Source organism: Gloeophyllum trabeum, assembly GCF_000344685.1.
Source record: "Gloeophyllum trabeum ATCC 11539 unplaced genomic scaffold GLOTRscaffold_00013, whole genome shotgun sequence".
Classification (NCBI taxonomy): Eukaryota; Fungi; Basidiomycota; class Agaricomycetes; order Gloeophyllales; family Gloeophyllaceae; genus Gloeophyllum; species Gloeophyllum trabeum.
This window is the reverse complement of record NW_006920422.1, coordinates 407,112-423,207: the sequence shown is the minus strand read 5'-3', so window position 1 is coordinate 423,207 and position 16,096 is coordinate 407,112. Positions and strand designations below refer to the sequence as shown.

Here is a 16,096-nt window from a genome sequence, read left to right as displayed (position 1 = left end):
GACGGAGGTGACAGTAATGGCCATGCCATAGGCACGGCTCTTCACGGTGCGTATATTCCATTGCCAGGCTCGTACTTGATTGCCGACATGTCTTTCGTGAGGGTAGGACTGCGCGTCGCACAGCTGCGTGTTATATTCCGTCTACCGGAACATTTACAATACCGCCGGGGACGACATGCAACCCTCCTTGCGTACGTCGAATGGTTTACACCATTCACTGCCCGGGATCCGACATTACAGATGCATTGGGTTTCTCGTTCAACGCGCGGCGGGAGACCCAATGCTGAGGTTATTGAACTTTCGCATGTTATAGGAGGATGTCATCTCGTACCTAAGTTTGGTACAGAGATCAGCCCTCGGTGGACATCCGAGAATGTGTTGGAAGATTGTAAGACATTCCTTGTTAATAGATATATAGATATTCGGACATTCTTCCTCCTGCAACCCCCTGCTTGACATTCTCTGTATATCTACCCATCATGTAATTATACTCAATATCTTTCTACTGGTTCGGAAACGTGCCCTGCAGCAAGGTGGCAAAAATTATGCGACATGTGCGAATCGAACCTACGTTGACTATGTGTCCCTATGGCGCGTGCCGCCTGCTATCAATGTCTATCCTGTCTATACCGCACTATGTGGCTAGGGTCCTCCTATGCCGCAGAACGCGTTTCCTGATGTGTTCATACACAGTACTTGTCAACGCGGATCATCACAACGTTATTGAGACATATTTGTAACAGCGTGTTCTGATATATATATTGCACAGTCCTGTTAGTATTTCCACCCCGGGGGAAGCGTAGTTCGGTGGTCAAAATCTGGACCGTACTTTCTAGTGCAGTTGACCCGAGACTCCCTCGCTGTGATGTTTATATCGTCGTCCGTAGCATAGTTGGCAATGTTAAACGTGCCAAGTGCGTAACATTGTTGCTCAATCATACGTTTGAGCTGCGGCAACGGTTGAGTAAGCATTCCTTCGATCCTCCGTTTCTCTTCCGCTATCTGAGCGTCTGCGAGACTGAGGATAAGTGCGTTAGTGATATCTACGACGCATAATTTTGAATCACATGAGTTTCTGAAATATCAAAGCGGATCCTCAGTAATTTCGGACGGACCTTCTAGAGCCTGTCGCAGATGTTTCCCTTCGTGGCTCAGTAGTCGACGAGCGACAGCACGTCGGTAATATGCTTTGGTCTTGGTTTCGTCCCTTAAAATGTCTCCCATATTGAGAACCCGCGTGGCGAAGTCCTGGACACCCAGTTACCTATGAAGTAAGCCGCTTGTATAGTTTCCGGGAAATGTGACGCCCAGCCTGAAGCAACGTGTTTGTGAGGGACCGACACACACATTTTCTGTTTGAGCATGACCGCGGCTAGATTTAACATGACAAGCGGCAGCGGTGCAAAGGCCAGGGCAGCCAGGTACATCACTTGAGCTCTACCTACCATGCCTTGCCTGAAGTATTCGTTGCCCTGCGCCCAACTCTACATTTAATATATTTAGGGAAAGTTGAGAGAATGTTAAGCAGGCGCACCCTCTCTCTTATAGCTTCCGCGGATAGGACGGCGTCAAAATCGTTGGTAATGGAGCAAGTTGCCATCTGGTCGAGCTTTTGCTTCCTGACGAGCTCCTTGGGACGACCCAGCAGGTACTCGTCACTACACATATCGGCGTCTAGATTTTCGAAAAGCATGCGCCACTCGTCCGACGCGTCTTGCGGTACGTTGAAGAAGTACATCAGCTGATGCTGAAGGATTCTTTGCCACAGCAAAGTGCATCAGCAGTGTGCCTCCCAGACCACGGCATTACCACTTACCCGTTCCTCCGATGAGCAAGTCCAGGTAGCTTGAGAAGTAAACTCTGAGTAGGAAGATAGATGGCCTAGTGTACCATTCGCAGTTTGATCCGCGCGGGAAGGCAAAGCGAAGGCTCCCCCCCAAATCAGGAAGTTGGCGAGTGTGACAAATAGTACCTGGACACTGAGTTAAACACCTCACGTTCATAGGTCCCCAGCATCCAGGAGCATTATACTTACTCTACTAGTGGACCCTTAGTTATACCGGGTCGCCATCGACGAACCGAATAACTTGAAGTGGTCCTGGCATTCGGTGATTGCCGAGTGTATACCCGTCCTTGACCCAATCAGTGTTGACCTTTCGTCCTCAGGCATACGCGTTAAGTATCACAGCGGCTGTTATCGTTCTCTCATCTTCCCAGGTACAAACCTCGACCGAGAATCTGGGCTTGCTGTCCGTGCTCGTAGTCGCCAATGGGTTGCCAGGTAAGACCTACCATTGGTATCTCCAACCGTAAGGAAACCAAGCCGTTCGTCCGACTAGAGCTCTTCGAATATGATACCAACCGTGCTCGAAGACGGGCCTAGCTGTGGGCTCCCCGTCGAAATAATTATGCTGGTGCGTCGTGCATCGACTGTCCTCCGTCCGAACTAACAATGAGAAATCTGCCCGGATACAGAGTAAGTGTATGCCCCTGCCTATCGTGGACGGCGGGATGCTAACGCAAAGTCGCGACCAGTATTCAAGATGTGCGTGGAAGATGATACACGCATGGGCTGTCGCCTCAGTCTGGTCTCCAAAGCGACTCATTCATGGACAGTCCCAATGCTATATACCACGGTGACGTTGCATAGCACTTGGCAGATCGATGCCTTCTTCCAGACTCTAAGAAATGAAGATGCCTTAGCAACCGAGTCGGGGTCAGAGAACAGGCCTCTGTCTAGCACCGTCCGCAAGCTGTGGATCGGCCCAGTTACACTCAACGGATCGAAAGGGGATTTCCTGACCTTCAAGCCCCGCTCAACACCCTGGAGTGGGGACCTCATACGTTGGCCCCTCACGATGACGCACCAAATCCTCATGCAATGCACGTCTTTGCAGAGCCTGGCCCTCATAACCCTGAACCAGAACGATTGGAGCTTTATCGAAAGCGCTATCCCCGCCAGTCTGAAATCGCTCTGGATGGGGCCCGCCCACGGTGCTATAGTCCTCAAGAACTTCCGCCGCAACCCTCGCATCAGCCACTTCACCAGCATCGACACCTTCATGCGCGACGATGAAGTGGTGGACATAGTTGTGTCTCCCCATACGCGCGTCTTCCGCAGGATTTTTACTTCGGGGGCGGGGCAGTTCGCACGCGACCAGCTGGCTTGCCTGACGCGGGCAACGGGATTGCGAGAAATGCGCTTGGAGTATTATTACCATGACACTCCAGAGGCAAGGAAGCGGCAGGATGAAGTGATGCGGCGCGCAGAAGGACACCTACCAATCGGCACTGTCGATGACCGGGTCAAAGTGGTGTACAAACAAATACCGCAGGCCATCGTTTATAGCATGAAGATCGTCGGGTTGTACGACTTGTTTTACGAAGAGTGGATAGGTGAAATGTTGGGTAAGTAGTGTTCAGGCTGTTCCAAAAGTTGTTCCGACGTCGACCTCGAGCAGCGTAGCGACTCGTCCACTAGTTCTGAAAGCGCAGGCAACTCCGACCGTCTGTAAGTGCATGGATGCTACCAATCGGGCCAATTTTGCTGCAGACACGTACCGAATAGCAGCGTTGTACAATTAGTACCACGAATGCTAACAAGCTCGAATGAAAACTGCGTATCAAGACGGCACAAAGACATTACCCCACTCGTGCTATGAGATCCGTAGGCATTTGCCTTTTGATCCTGGTCGGAAGTGGCCTACAAGAACCTCCGATCTATGTGAGTGAAAACCGAACGAACCAATTAGGATGTGCCTGTCTCTTGGACTGCAAGATATTAAGGGCTCGAACGAACCAGGTGACACGGCATCGTGGCGTTAGCGTTTGTACCAGGCGGTGCCTTTTAAGCACGCTGGGCCACAACCCAATTCTATTACCTAGGATGGCATGCCCATTGCACGGATTGATATACAACAGTCCAAGCAAGGGCTCCAAAGCCGTCTCTCGGCCTAGGCACATTACTCACCTGCAGGCTGCGATCGGAGGGCGGAAGCAGTCCATTCCGATTGCTCCTTTACGTGCCCAGACGGGGTTTGGCAGTCCCGCAGTGAAGTCGTGCAGCCCAGAGGTGATATCAGCTGGAGTTATGGTGGTGGATATAGAATCGGCTCGGTATCGCTGATAACAGAACGTGCAGCAGGTGTAAGTCGAATTGCAAGGGGTAACCTGCCTTCCTCTCTCCGGAAGACCGCGTAGTGACTGCTAGAGATCCTGGTGTTTCCTACAGAGGACACTTTCGTGATACCTTCGTACCTGTCTCCTCCGATCTTTGTGCCAGTGGCTACAGCTCGGCCCCGAGGATCCTTAATAAGTGATCAACGCAGTAGGATCCACTTTGAAAGGATCTTGAGGGCCTGCGGGTAGCGGTTCTTCCGTGTGGACAAAGTGGAGAGGTGGCCCTGCCGGGAGAGCTATATTTATTTATCGACACCAAGTGCAGGGATAGTTAGTCGTACATTTCGAAACGTTTCGACTTGCTCAGAAAATAACAAGTTCGCAGAGTGCCTGTCACAAGGGTGGCAGGGAATATGATAGGCAAAGCGACAGGACGCGGGTGAAGCCATGCCGAACGTTGAACTTGGTACAGCTCTTCCCGTTGTGGGTGTGGCAACTAGAGTTGCCGCGGCAGACTGATTATATAATGTACGGCACGTGATTGCCGAATTCTCCCCCGCATCCTCGCTGTGCTGCAGAAACCGTAAAGGATGCGGTCATTCCTGCTTTTGCCTCCAATGCCGGCCTGTTAAGACGCCATTCGAACGAAACGCTTGCCCGAAACACGCAAAGGGGAGCAAGCACGAACGAGATGGCAGCGACGGACTCACGAACGCGATCAGCGGTAGAATTGACTGCACCTTCAAGTTTCCGAGTGAGTTATTTCTCAAGCTTCTCGGGATTCGGAATTCAGTATTCACAACGCACTGCAGGTCCGGTTTATTCGAAAGCTATCTGATAATATTCGGACAAAATTTGCTAGGAAGGAGAGCAGAGGTGCAAGAGGTGGTGGGCCGTACCAGCGCCAGACGCGGTCGATGAGCGTGGATGTACGCCAGAAGCCGTACATGTCGCAGCCGCAGTTCATGACGATGCCGCGCTCGTCAGGGGGGACAGACGGGATGGAAGACTCACCTATTTCCGGTACATCGAGCGCTTCGCCATCCACCATGCGGCAACCAAGCAGTGACGTCGAGCGAGAGCAGAGGCCACGTTCCGATGATATTCGGGAAACGCGACGCTCGCTATTTCAGTCCGCGAGCAGCAGCCCTGCGGGCGAGACGCGTTCCCCGCCGATGTCTTCCCCGAGTAGGGCCTCCGGTTCTTCTCTCCCGCCTGCGAGCTTCCCGGTGGCTGACACCCGGCCTGAACCGCAATCCTCTCAATCTCCGACTTCCCTGGCCTCCACGAGCATGGCGACCGCGACCGCGACAGAAAACCTCCAAGTGCCGATTTCACCAGGCGGTGGGTCCGGTCGAAGATCACCCGCGCCGCGTCTAGCGACGCTGCCGCCACCCCCGGCGCGATTCACCATCGAAGGAGGATTAGCGCGCCTGTCTCCCTCCGTCATAACCCGGCATCCCCCATTCCCCATCCTCAATCTCCCCAGTATTTCCACCACGACACCAGGTCCTTCGCAACCCCGACGTATCCGGCCTCAGTCGCGGTTGAGTAGTATGCCTGCTTTGCCCAGAGAGGGTCCCGATGACTCGCATCACCAGGCCGACCATGAGAACGCTATGCTCGCAGAGTCGGACGAGGAGGAAGAGATGGAAGGGGATGGCGAGGGGGAGGAGGAGATGCGAGAAGGTGATATGGGCAGTGACGACGAGGAAGGGGACGACACGACTGAGAGTCGGCGGTCAGAGTCCAGTTACAGAGACCCAGAAGGTTTGCCGCAAGTGTCCAGCTCTCCATTTGACGCTTCGTTCCTCCAAGCGAAGAAAGACGGCCCAAAAGGCGAACTAACTCCAACCGCGCGACGCGCCCTTGATTACTTTTCCTCCAAGCCTGTGCTGCCCGAGCCGACGATGTCGCCCTTGCGTACTCCAAAGGCAGGAGATTCTACGCGCCAGCAGCCACTGGCTGTCCCGATGCCCACCCCGGGCTCTCCTCGACCGGGACTGTACCAGCAGGCGTCGCGAAGTATGGTCGACCTGCTTTCGCCGAAGCAGACGAGGGTTCTGGGAGGCCTCCAGGACGACGCTAGGCCCAAGGCACCGGAGCCTGGTCCTTCTGCAGCTGGCGCCTCGGAGGGTATCTGGTCACCCAGGCCTCCACCTCCGCCCAAGGAGCCAGAAGATCTCGGTCCGTCTTTGCGGAGGCGGCGCTCGATGCCCATGTTCAACCCGAATACGGAGCCGCCTCCGTATCCGTCCTTCTTCCCCCAGCGGCATAAGGCCCCCGCTGTCCAGCCGCGGGAGGAGGAGGGCAGAGAGCAACTGCCGCCGTACAGCAACTCCATCTACCTCGCCGCTATTATGCCGCGGAAGATGGAGTTTACCGCGCCTGGCGTGCAGGCGAAAGACCGCAAGTGGCGGAGGGTATACTGTGTGCTGGAGGGGACCGCGTTCCGGGTGTACAAGTGCCCGCCTGGCGTCGCGGGTGTCAACCCTGTGACGGAGTGGTGGGAGAACAAAGTTGGAGTGGGGGACGCGACCAATACTAGCGGAACGACCTATGACGGGCGGATTAGGATTGATGCTGTGCGGACCAACCAGCGCGCCGAGAGACCGCCGAAGTTGAGCGAGGACGCGCAAAGCGAAAGCTCTAGGTCCGGCGGGGACCAGCAGAGTCAGCAGCAGGAGCAACGGCAGAAGGAGCAGAGCAAGTCGAAGAGGTTCACGGTCAGCTTACTGCACCCGTCGAGGCTTGCGAACTCGAATTCGAATTCGGGGCCATCGTCGCGGTTTGGGCGATCTAGCTTGGACTCGAGCAGGGGTGGGGACGCTAGCTCGAGCGGGCGACCGTCGCTCACGCTTGCTCGGCCGCCGTCGCACTCGTCGTCCGCGGCCTCTTCGCTCGGGGGCTCGTCGAATAACGGTGGCTTGGTCGCGTCTCCTACGAGTCTCAGCCCGTCTTCGGCTGGAGGCAGTCGGAGCCATTTTAGGTCGTCGCGCCTTCCTGCACGCAATTCGGCTTCCGCGGGTGCAAACGACCATAAGCCTCAGGAATTGCCGCCGCCGGATCCCAAGGACTTGTTGCGGGTGTATACCTTGCAGCACGCTGAGAGCGGGTTGGGCAGTGACTATATGAAGAGAAGAAACGTTATCCGGGTTAGGATGGAAGGGGAACAGTTCCTCCTGCAAGCTGCAGATGTCGCTTCAGTCGTTGACTGGATTGAGGTGGGTCCACTACTGATCAGGCACGGTTCAAGATACTGATTAGATTGGTTTGCTACAGGGCTTCCAAGCTGCAACGAACATTGCACTTGATCTGGACGAGCGGCCGATGCCTAAAGGGCCCATGTTCCCTCGGTACGTACCAGCCGGAGTCTCGCGTTTCAAAGGCAAGCCTGCTGACCGGTGTAAACAGACGACGCCGGAGAAGGGTACGCCGACCCGAAGAGGCAGCCCAAGCCAACGCGAGCGACACACCATCGCGCCCGCCCTCATGACGCACGCAGCAGACGATCGTTCACGCCCCCACTTTGTATTGTTACGCCCATATCTTCTATGCTTCTAGAGCTGTTGTGTTAATACCCATGCCCCATCCTCGCCTGGGAAGGAGTGGCTGATATTACAGGATGCGGACTTCCCTTTGAATCTGTACACGACCTTATGATTCGAATGTAGAGCTGGAAGTCCATAATGTATTAGTGTTTGTCTAATCTAGTGAACCTTGACGTCAACAGTCTGGCCTGGCCCCTGAGCTCTGCCTGTGCTCCCTCGCCATTCCCTCTGTAAATTTTTCGCGTTCCATCCCGCCGTCGCCGTCGACATCGATAGTGTGGACCGCAGGTGAGTGTATCCGCGGAGGATTCCCACGGGAGCGACGCAGTTTCCGGGTTTGGTTTTTGCCTTCTGTTCCTCGGTGCCCATCAAAGCTGCTCGTTATCTGCTCTCGCCCTCCAGCTCATCGATTTTCTGTTATTTTTCTTCTTCGCCGTTTCGCGGTGCTGGTAGCCGGCTGACCACCGACTCGCTGTCTCTGTAACGCAGTCTCGCCCGCGCTCGCGCCGTCCCCGCCCGAACTGGTCCGCTCCCGGTTGTCTGGCGGCTTGTTTGCGTTCCAACGCTCTCCTGCACTCGCTTGACCTCCTCTTCGTCCAACCACAAAACAACAGTTCGCGGTTGCGCTAAACTCAATTACGAAACAGGGCCCACGACTCACGACCTTGCCAGGAGACACAAGATATGGCAGATTCGGCGACAGAAATCGATCTCGATTCGGTCATTGACCGCTTGTTGGAAGGTGAGCTTTTTCGCCTGTCCAGGGGCTCGGGAGTGGCAGGAGAATGGAAGGGGTGCGTTTCAAGCCACTCCAGGGGGCGGTTGACATGCTGGCGCACGGGGACACCTTGATGTTGGATCTGAGTCACCGGTTGGGCGCAAGCGAGGCGAGTGGCAAGCACGCGTGTCGAACGCCGCCGTTGTGGGCGTTGGTGCTTCCAGATGCCTGTACAACGATAGGATGGCTGCCATCACTCCTGCGACCCTAATGCTGTGACATGTCGCCTCCTAAGCGCGGATTTAACCATCCACTTTCAGTGCGAGGCAACCGACCAGGAAAGCCCGTCCAACTTCAGGAATACGAAATCAAATATCTCTGTACGAAAGCCCGAGAGATTTTCATCAACCAACCTATCCTGCTGGAATTAGAAGCACCAATTAAGATATGCGGTATGTCTTATCGCTTTGTATATTAAACACTCGTGGCAGGCTTCTGACACTACGCGCAGGCGACATCCACGGCCAATATTATGATCTTCTGCGCCTCTTTGAATACGGAGGCTTCCCACCAGAAGCCAACTACCTCTTCCTCGGCGACTACGTGGATCGGGGTAAACAGTCCCTGGAGACCATCTGCCTCCTCCTTGCCTACAAAATCAAGTACCCCGAAAACTTCTTCATCCTCCGGGGTAACCACGAGTGCGCCAGCATCAATCGGATATACGGCTTCTACGATGAGTGTACGTGGCAGCCATGTCTATGCTTTCTTCCTCTATAAACCGTCGCGTGGTCGATAGGCAAGCGTCGGTACAACATCAAACTATGGAAGACGTTTACGGACTGCTTCAACTGCCTGCCGATAGCTGCCATCATCGATGAGAAGATATTCTGTATGCATGGAGGTTTGAGTCCCGATCTGCAGTCGATGGAGCAAATTAGGAGGGTGATGAGGCCTACGGATGTCCCAGACACAGGTACGCTACCAATGAGCGGCTGCGTGGATGGAGTTTCTGACGGTATGGCGTCTCAGGGCTGCTTTGCGACTTACTATGGTCCGATCCAGACAAGGACATCACAGGCTGGTCAGAGAACGATCGTGGGGTCTCGTTTACGTTTGGTCCGGATGTGGTGTCAAGGTTCCTGCAAAAGCACGATATGGATCTCATATGTCGAGCGCATCAGGTGCGTTTCGCAATCGGCTCCCCACTCGGTCCCTTCCGAGAGCGGGGCGTACTGACCGACGCCCCAACTTGCAGGTCGTCGAAGACGGGTACGAATTCTTTGCAAAGCGACTGCTTGTGACGTTGTTCTCGGCACCCAATTACTGCGGAGAGTTCGACAACGCGGGCGCGATGATGAGTGTAGACGAGACACTCTTATGTTCATTCCAGGTTCGTGGAGTGCTTCGTATTCTCCAGCTGTCGCCAAATATCTCGCGTGTAGATTCTCAAGCCTGCGGAGAAGAAAGCCAAATATCCATATGGCGGAATGAACATGGGTCGCCCGGTTACACCACCGCGCAAACAGAAGAAAAAGGACGCTAGTAAGATCTGATGGGCCCGGTCCCTCGATCCGAACGTAGACCTTTTCTTCACCTTGGTTGTTTGTTATTATATGCGGCTGGCAGGGTTGGTGTAACATAGTAGAGGGTAGCCGGCTCGGCGATGTACTGATGCAGCAGAATAAACATGGGCAAAACCGAGGGACCGAGGCGCCGCGCACTACTGCCGTGGCGGAGATGTGATGGGTGTAATGTATCGCGATGCTGGCCGGGGCTGGGGGATATAGAAGAAGAACAAAGGTGAAAGGCGAGACTGCACGCGGATGGACCTCGATGTTACATTGTTCCAAGCAATCTCCTATTTTCTTCTCTCTTCTCCCCCATTGCCCCTCGCTCCAGCATCCCCATATCTATTTCGCGCTCTATCGGACTCGTATTATCCTCATAATCCCTTATTTTGTTATTTCTCGTGATGACTTCATGCACATGCACGCACATGCCGGAGACCCCCTACGACGTTCCTAACGATCCCCCGTTTTTGTGTATAGTTGGTGAAGCTGCGGGTTCCTCTAGGGCTGCCCTCCGCTCCTTTCTCGTTTTCTTTTCTCCCTGTTTTGACATCATCGTACCCTTTCTCTGATCTTTATCCTCTGCTTCCGGCTCTAATGTGAGAATAAGTTACAGTACAATTCGTTTACCCTTCCTTTATGTATACATGTGACTCTCAACACCAGGGTGTGATGCCAGTAAAAGTAAGCCAAAAATATCTGGGTTAAATATGTATGTGACTTTGACTCAGGCAGGAAACAGCTGATGGTCATCACCGGCTCATTCTTCACTGACCGGAGATCGATCCCGAATCTTACATATCTGACAACCTGCGGCTTTTACGATGGTCCATCTCATGCGCAGTAGGAGCATGAGATCCACTGGATGGGGGAGTCGGATGAAAGCCTCGGCGCCCATGAATCCTGAGAGGACCTACCTGGAGATTGGAGTTGTAGATGCCCGTGCATGGGCCCGAGTACTCGCCATAAGTATTGAGCTGCGGCGTCTCAAGCCGTTCCGGAGGCGCAATCATCAGCATCAGCATCATTGGCAAGATTCCATTCAACGGTGCATGGGGAAGCTTTAGCCGTGTTCCCATACTATCATTTGGGTAGTTTTGCAAAACTCTCTGTAAATCGACGTGTTGCGCTCAGTTCGCTGGCTCTTGCATCAGAGGTTTTTCATGGCATTGTGTAGCACCCTTCTATGTACTCAACTGTGATTTTTTTGTATTTTAATACGTGATGTAGAGGATGCTGGACAGATGCCGGCGTGTGCAGGGGGTTTTGCAAAAGTTTGTCACGCGTGACATCCCCGCGAGATCCATCACGTTTTTGTCACGATCTGCCTCTCGAAGTTTTGCAAAACAGCATCGTTATAGCTACATCCTCAATCTCTTCACAATCGGGCAGGTTGAGTAGCTCAATGTATGGTACACCAGTATAGTCCAAACAAAATCCCGGCAAAAAACCATGGAATGAGTACCAGATCTAGGTTTCACACGGTCTGTAGGCGGTTGCAAACATCCTCCTCTTCCTCCCTCTCCATGACCACTCGATATTTCCCTAAACCAACTTGACAGAGGGTATCTACTAGTCTATATCTACATGCCTAAAAAGTCTCTGAATTTTTTAATTTGGTATAGAGCTCTCTCTAGGGGCTGCGGTAGTTTTGCAAATTTTGCAAAACTACCCAAATGATAGTAGATACCGAGTCATGGATTGCGAAGGAGCCTCGTCGAGTATTCGTCCTGGACTAGGGCCAGGTAAATCATGTAGGCGAATTACTCGATTTCCCGCTCAGTTACGGATTTGTGGCATTTCGCTACCTCCAGCCCCGTGGTAGACAGGTTGATCACGGTTTCTCTATAGGGACAGGGAGGTATTCTGGAATCCGAGTCTGACCTTATAGCGGCTACTAGGCAATATCGCCGCGACTGGCGATTTCGTAGGCCTGAACGACGGATGTCCGGGAACCGACCACTCTTCTCAATGCTACTTGAGAGTTGCGCTAGCCTGACGCACTTCTAAGACAGTCTGCTCCATGGGTTCGTCGGCGACATGGGAGGAATGGAAAGGGTTGACCACGTACGAGCCGCTGAGTTTTCCATTATAGGCAAGATGTCTCGAAGATGACCAGCCCTCTGCCAGTGGGCAGCCTCAGAACCACTCACCGGCTTACACTTCTTGCGAGCGGTTATTCCAGCCGGCAAAAGTGAAGGTGAAATGCAGGATACATTCTAAGACAATCTGCCATCGAACGGCCAGAGTGGACTTGCAAGTTAACGTTGGGCGATGCGCGTTCCCCTCGCTCCTCGTCCATCATGATAGCGTTTCCGGTACAAAGCAGGCCGGAAAGTGTGGTCCCATAAGGCCACGGAATTGAAGCAGGACGCCAGAAGGTGAGAAGTGAGCGCATCACCAAAAGCAGGGTAGGTTCTCCTCAGCTCTCCTCCTAACAACTCTCAGGCGCCAAGCACAGGTTCTTGTTCAGGACCCGAGTGCATAATTCTAATTTGTCGCGCATCGTGGTTCTGCATTGGGTATGGATACACTGCCGTCGTGGTTGACACCCTCCAAGCAAAATCCGACATCGGAGTCCGCGGGGATGAGAGACGCCAGAGACTCGGAGTGCAAAACGAAGCACGAATACTACACCTGCCATACCGGGAGACCGCGCGTCATCACGAGCCCGAAGGAGAGATAGGATAACTGAATCAAATAATTATCATACACAAGCGCAGGTTCGTGTGGAAATAATACAAATGGTCATCATTAATGGCTGTCCTCGTCCACCCACGCCGGACTCCTCGCGGTATAGATACGATATATATTTTATCATAAACCCCAGCACCAACACCCGCGCTCGTGAAAGATATGAGCATCCAAGGAGAAAGAAAAACGTGGATGGGGTACATTTACACTTGGGGAAGGAATAGCGTTCGTGTATGCGAATCATGCCTTGAGCTCGGCCTGGGGGCTGTATCCGCCGTGTGATCCCTTCTCAGAAGCGTCTTCACGTACTTCTGTAGCACCCGCGTGCGCCACCTCCGCGGCGGCCTCCGCGCCGTCGAACAGCGCCGCCGTCTCTTCGAGCGTGAGGTTCTTCGTCTCCACCACGAAGAAGTATAGGAAGACGAATTCGAAGGCGATCCAGCAGACGTACACGATCTGCGAGGGATCCGTCAGACGCGCCCTTGCACGGAATGAGAAGAGGGCATGCTCACATAATATTTCCACTGGAGGGCATCCAGGGCGATGGGGTTAATGTATTGGTTGAAGATTAGGGCGCAGGATATCGTAAAGTTGAAGATGTTGAAGCCCTTCGCGCGCAGGGCGAACGGCAGAATTTCGACGGTGTATGATACAATGAGAGGCGTGAATGCAAGGCTAAGAAGGGCATCAGCCACACATCCTCCCAAGAACAACCACCGGGGACAGGAGACTCACTCGTAAACAGCATAATACAAGAAGATGAACGCAATAACCGAATGCGCTGCGTCCGGACTACGGTGTTCCGCGAACAGCGCAACGCAAATCGTCTGCACCGTCCAGAACAGCAGCATCCCGCCCGCGCTCGTCAAGAAGAGCATGCGGCGCCCCGCACGGTCGACCATGAAGCTCGCGCCGCACGCCCAGAACAGGTTCCAGATCTGCAGGATCCCGTTGATGAGGAGCTGCGTCGTCGGGTCCGTGATGCCGATCGTGTCGAAGACCTTGTTGAGGTAGTACGAGACGAGCCCGTTGCCAGACCACTGCGAGAAGAAGGCGATCGCGACGATGATGCGTACGCGCTTCCTGTTGCCCGGCGTCGTCAGGAAGGATTTCCAGCCGACGTTGGCGGCGACGGTGCGGTCGAACTCGATCGCGGCGCGGATCTCCTCGTATTCGTATTGGACAAGCGGGTCCTGGCTGGAGGCGCAGTATAGTCAGACAATCACACCTCGGAAGCAGAAGGGGAAAGGACGTACTCATTGCCGTCGGCGTGGTAGTAGGCGAGCGTTTGCAAGGCCTGGGCATCTTTTCCTTTGCTCACGAGCCAACGCGGCGACTCGGGGACGAACCAGATGAGGAAGACCTGCAGAATGGAAGGGATGCCCTGCAATAGAGACGGGAGACGCCATGCCCATGTACTTGGAATCTTGAAGGTACCATAGGTGGACCAAGCGGCACTGAGTAGCCCTTAATTAGTCCTCCTGCAACAGTGACGGCTATTGATAGAACTCACATAATAGCGCCGGAGTACCATAACGAGTTATATAGGGAGGTGAGAGGCGCGCGGTATGTAGGATAGGACACCTCGGACACGAGCATCGGTGCCGCATTCGCTGAGGAGGGGATAGATCAGTCTCGGCCGAGAGCATGGAAGTGCAGATCCGCGAATACTGCTCACCAGCAAAAGTAAGGCCGAAGCCGATCATGAAACTGTGCATCAACAAGCAGATAGATGATCAGAATGCAACCGGAATGAATTGAAGAACGTTATTTAATTACCGAGCGCCGATGAACATTCCGACGGAATAGGCAGCGGTTTGGATTGCCACTGCTATGCACATTATGGCAGCGCCCAGGAAGATGGCGCCTCGTCGACCTATGCCGTCTGACACATAGGGGGCGAAGGGGTAGCCAGCTAGAGAGCCGATATTCTAGCAACAAGTAGGTTAGATACAAACCTCACAATACTGCAACACTGGGAACATACCTGGATGGCGTTTAATAAACCCAGCTTGCCGCCGGTGGGATTACCGAAGTAATTCGCCCATTGTGGTAGCGACTGAAGCCCGTTCATCATACTCCCGTCGTAACCATTTGTCGAAGATGTGATGAGGCTAGCGAATAGTTAGACCGGGTGGCCCCAGACAAGTAATGAAACGGAGGGACTCACAGTAGGACAATCCAGCCGTTAAGGGCCAACAGTCTTGAAGCAGTTCATATTATCCTCTGTACTTCCGATATAACCGAACCTACATACCGCTTGTTGTTGTACCATTTCCGGTTGGGGTCAATGAGCCGTGACATGGCCGTGTCGGCCCCATTTACAGCGACTGCGCCTCCAACCATGATGGATCAGAGTACAGAATGTGGCGAAGTAGGTGATGGAAAAGAAGGACGCAGGTGTGCGGCAAAGGAAGGGACGCCTAGTACATAGGACTTTATAGTTGGGAACCTGGTCGAGTGGGCAGCAAGTTACACCAAGGCCCAAAAGAGGAAGAGCGCATCCGTGACTGCCCCATGTGACTGCCCGAACGTGGGTTTCTCCAGAATTTCTCCAGATTCCCCGCACGCGCGCGACGCCGCCATTGGCTGGCTTCCTCCAGAATCAAGATCCAGAGTGCACTCCAGGCACTACCGACATCAATTAGCTCCTGCTCCAGATGCACCTGCAAAGTCCGCATTGAAGCCCGGTTTGCATGCCAACCCGCTCGTCAAAATATGGGGTCCAGCAAATTCCAGGCAGCTTTTTTCATCGTCTGCAATCACGACGATCCTATGTTTTCTCTGTATGTCACAGGTACGCGTCTGAGTAACCTGACAAACCCGCAACTTCCATGTCGTCATGCTCTTCGACACAAATACGGACCCATACAATCGCAAGAATAGCTCCGGAACAGCCGCGACAATGTCGAAACATTTCTGACAAACAGACTTGCGCTCGACTCGTGTTCCGAGAGGCGGGGCTGGTCGGTGCCAGGAACAAACCCGTCCCCGCAGCGTACCTTCCCCGCATTCTTCCCCACACGCCATCAAAACGCAGCATCTGCCGGGCCGCCAGCCTTATTGCTCCCGCATAATAAGCAGCCTAACCAGGATCATATGGATCATCGCCCGACCAGCCCGGCTACATCTTCAGGATGCACACGCCGGACCCGAAAGCATGCCTCCGGGTTTTCTTTCGCCCAATCTAAACACACTTTTGCAGTCTTTCGCCAATCCCCGCACTAGCCGCCCGTACGTTCTGTACGTCTCATCTTTGATCCTCTCGAGCTCGCACGCGGCCCTTTCCATCAGCGTCTTCTGGCCAGGTCGTGCCAGTCCTCAGGCGCGGACCCTTGGACAATGATCTGTCGCGCTTTCCCTGATTTTCAAAGCTATGCCCCTGCCACGCGCGATCGCGCCCCCCGGCTTCCGAAGTCTTCCCGTGCATTGTCCGGATCAGA

General features: G+C 53.9%; 6 protein-coding genes across 6 annotated transcripts; 4 read left to right on the top strand and 2 right to left on the bottom strand.

Moving 5' to 3' along the window:
- Positions 1-186: 186 nt before the first annotated feature.
- GLOTRDRAFT_12268 (uncharacterized protein) lies at positions 187-384 on the top strand (the record flags this gene model as incomplete). The annotated part of the gene is made up of 1 exon (XM_007870946.1): positions 187-384. A coding segment is annotated over one exon (198 nt), but the record flags the coding sequence as incomplete, so codon positions are not given.
- A 390-nt stretch (positions 385-774) lies between these two features.
- GLOTRDRAFT_95785 (uncharacterized protein) lies at positions 775-2,295 on the bottom strand (the record flags this gene model as incomplete). The annotated part of the gene is made up of 8 exons (XM_007871120.1): positions 775-1,043; positions 1,116-1,207; positions 1,265-1,312; positions 1,348-1,484; positions 1,535-1,747; positions 1,817-1,972; positions 2,061-2,161; positions 2,226-2,295. 8 exons carry the CDS (start codon positions 2,293-2,295, stop codon positions 775-777), a joined length of 1,086 nt encoding a protein of 361 aa, XP_007869311.1.
- Positions 2,296-2,675: 380 nt separating this feature from the next.
- On the top strand, positions 2,676-3,206 carry GLOTRDRAFT_27807 (uncharacterized protein; the record flags this gene model as incomplete). The annotated part of the gene is made up of 1 exon (XM_007870967.1): positions 2,676-3,206. A coding segment is annotated over one exon (531 nt), but the record flags the coding sequence as incomplete, so codon positions are not given.
- Positions 3,207-7,175: 3,969 nt separating this feature from the next.
- Positions 7,176-7,683, top strand: GLOTRDRAFT_47524 (uncharacterized protein; the record flags this gene model as incomplete). The annotated part of the gene is made up of 2 exons (XM_007870982.1): positions 7,176-7,343; positions 7,402-7,683. Coding segments are annotated over 2 exons (450 nt in total), but the record flags the coding sequence as incomplete, so codon positions are not given.
- Positions 7,684-8,030: 347 nt separating this feature from the next.
- GLOTRDRAFT_117607 (Metallo-dependent phosphatase) lies at positions 8,031-10,613 on the top strand. The gene is made up of 7 exons (XM_007871119.1): positions 8,031-8,412; positions 8,709-8,840; positions 8,900-9,130; positions 9,188-9,364; positions 9,421-9,572; positions 9,647-9,781; positions 9,834-10,613. The coding sequence occupies exons 1-7, from the start codon at positions 8,355-8,357 to the stop codon at positions 9,942-9,944; spliced, it is 996 nt and encodes a 331-aa protein (XP_007869310.1). The 5' UTR covers positions 8,031-8,354; the 3' UTR covers positions 9,945-10,613.
- A 2,034-nt stretch (positions 10,614-12,647) lies between these two features.
- GLOTRDRAFT_122815 (hexose transporter) lies at positions 12,648-14,999 on the bottom strand (the record flags this gene model as incomplete). Its single annotated transcript, XM_007871118.1, has 10 exons — positions 12,648-13,109; positions 13,166-13,328; positions 13,389-13,850; positions 13,910-14,110; positions 14,167-14,266; positions 14,332-14,363; positions 14,433-14,584; positions 14,641-14,767; positions 14,824-14,856; positions 14,911-14,999. 10 exons carry the CDS (start codon positions 14,997-14,999, stop codon positions 12,894-12,896), a joined length of 1,575 nt encoding a protein of 524 aa, XP_007869309.1. The 3' UTR covers positions 12,648-12,893.
- Between the last annotated feature and the right edge of the window lie 1,097 nt (positions 15,000-16,096).

Coding starts and splice junctions, on each gene's coding strand:
- GLOTRDRAFT_117607 (XM_007871119.1), top strand. CDS start 8,355: ATGGCAGATTCGGCGACAGAAATCGATCTCGATTCGGTCATTGACCGC. Junction 8,413..8,708: donor CATTGACCGCTTGTTGGAAG/GTGAGCTTTTTC, acceptor ATCCACTTTCAG/TGCGAGGCAACCGACCAGGA. Junction 8,841..8,899: donor AGCACCAATTAAGATATGCG/GTATGTCTTATC, acceptor CACTACGCGCAG/GCGACATCCACGGCCAATAT.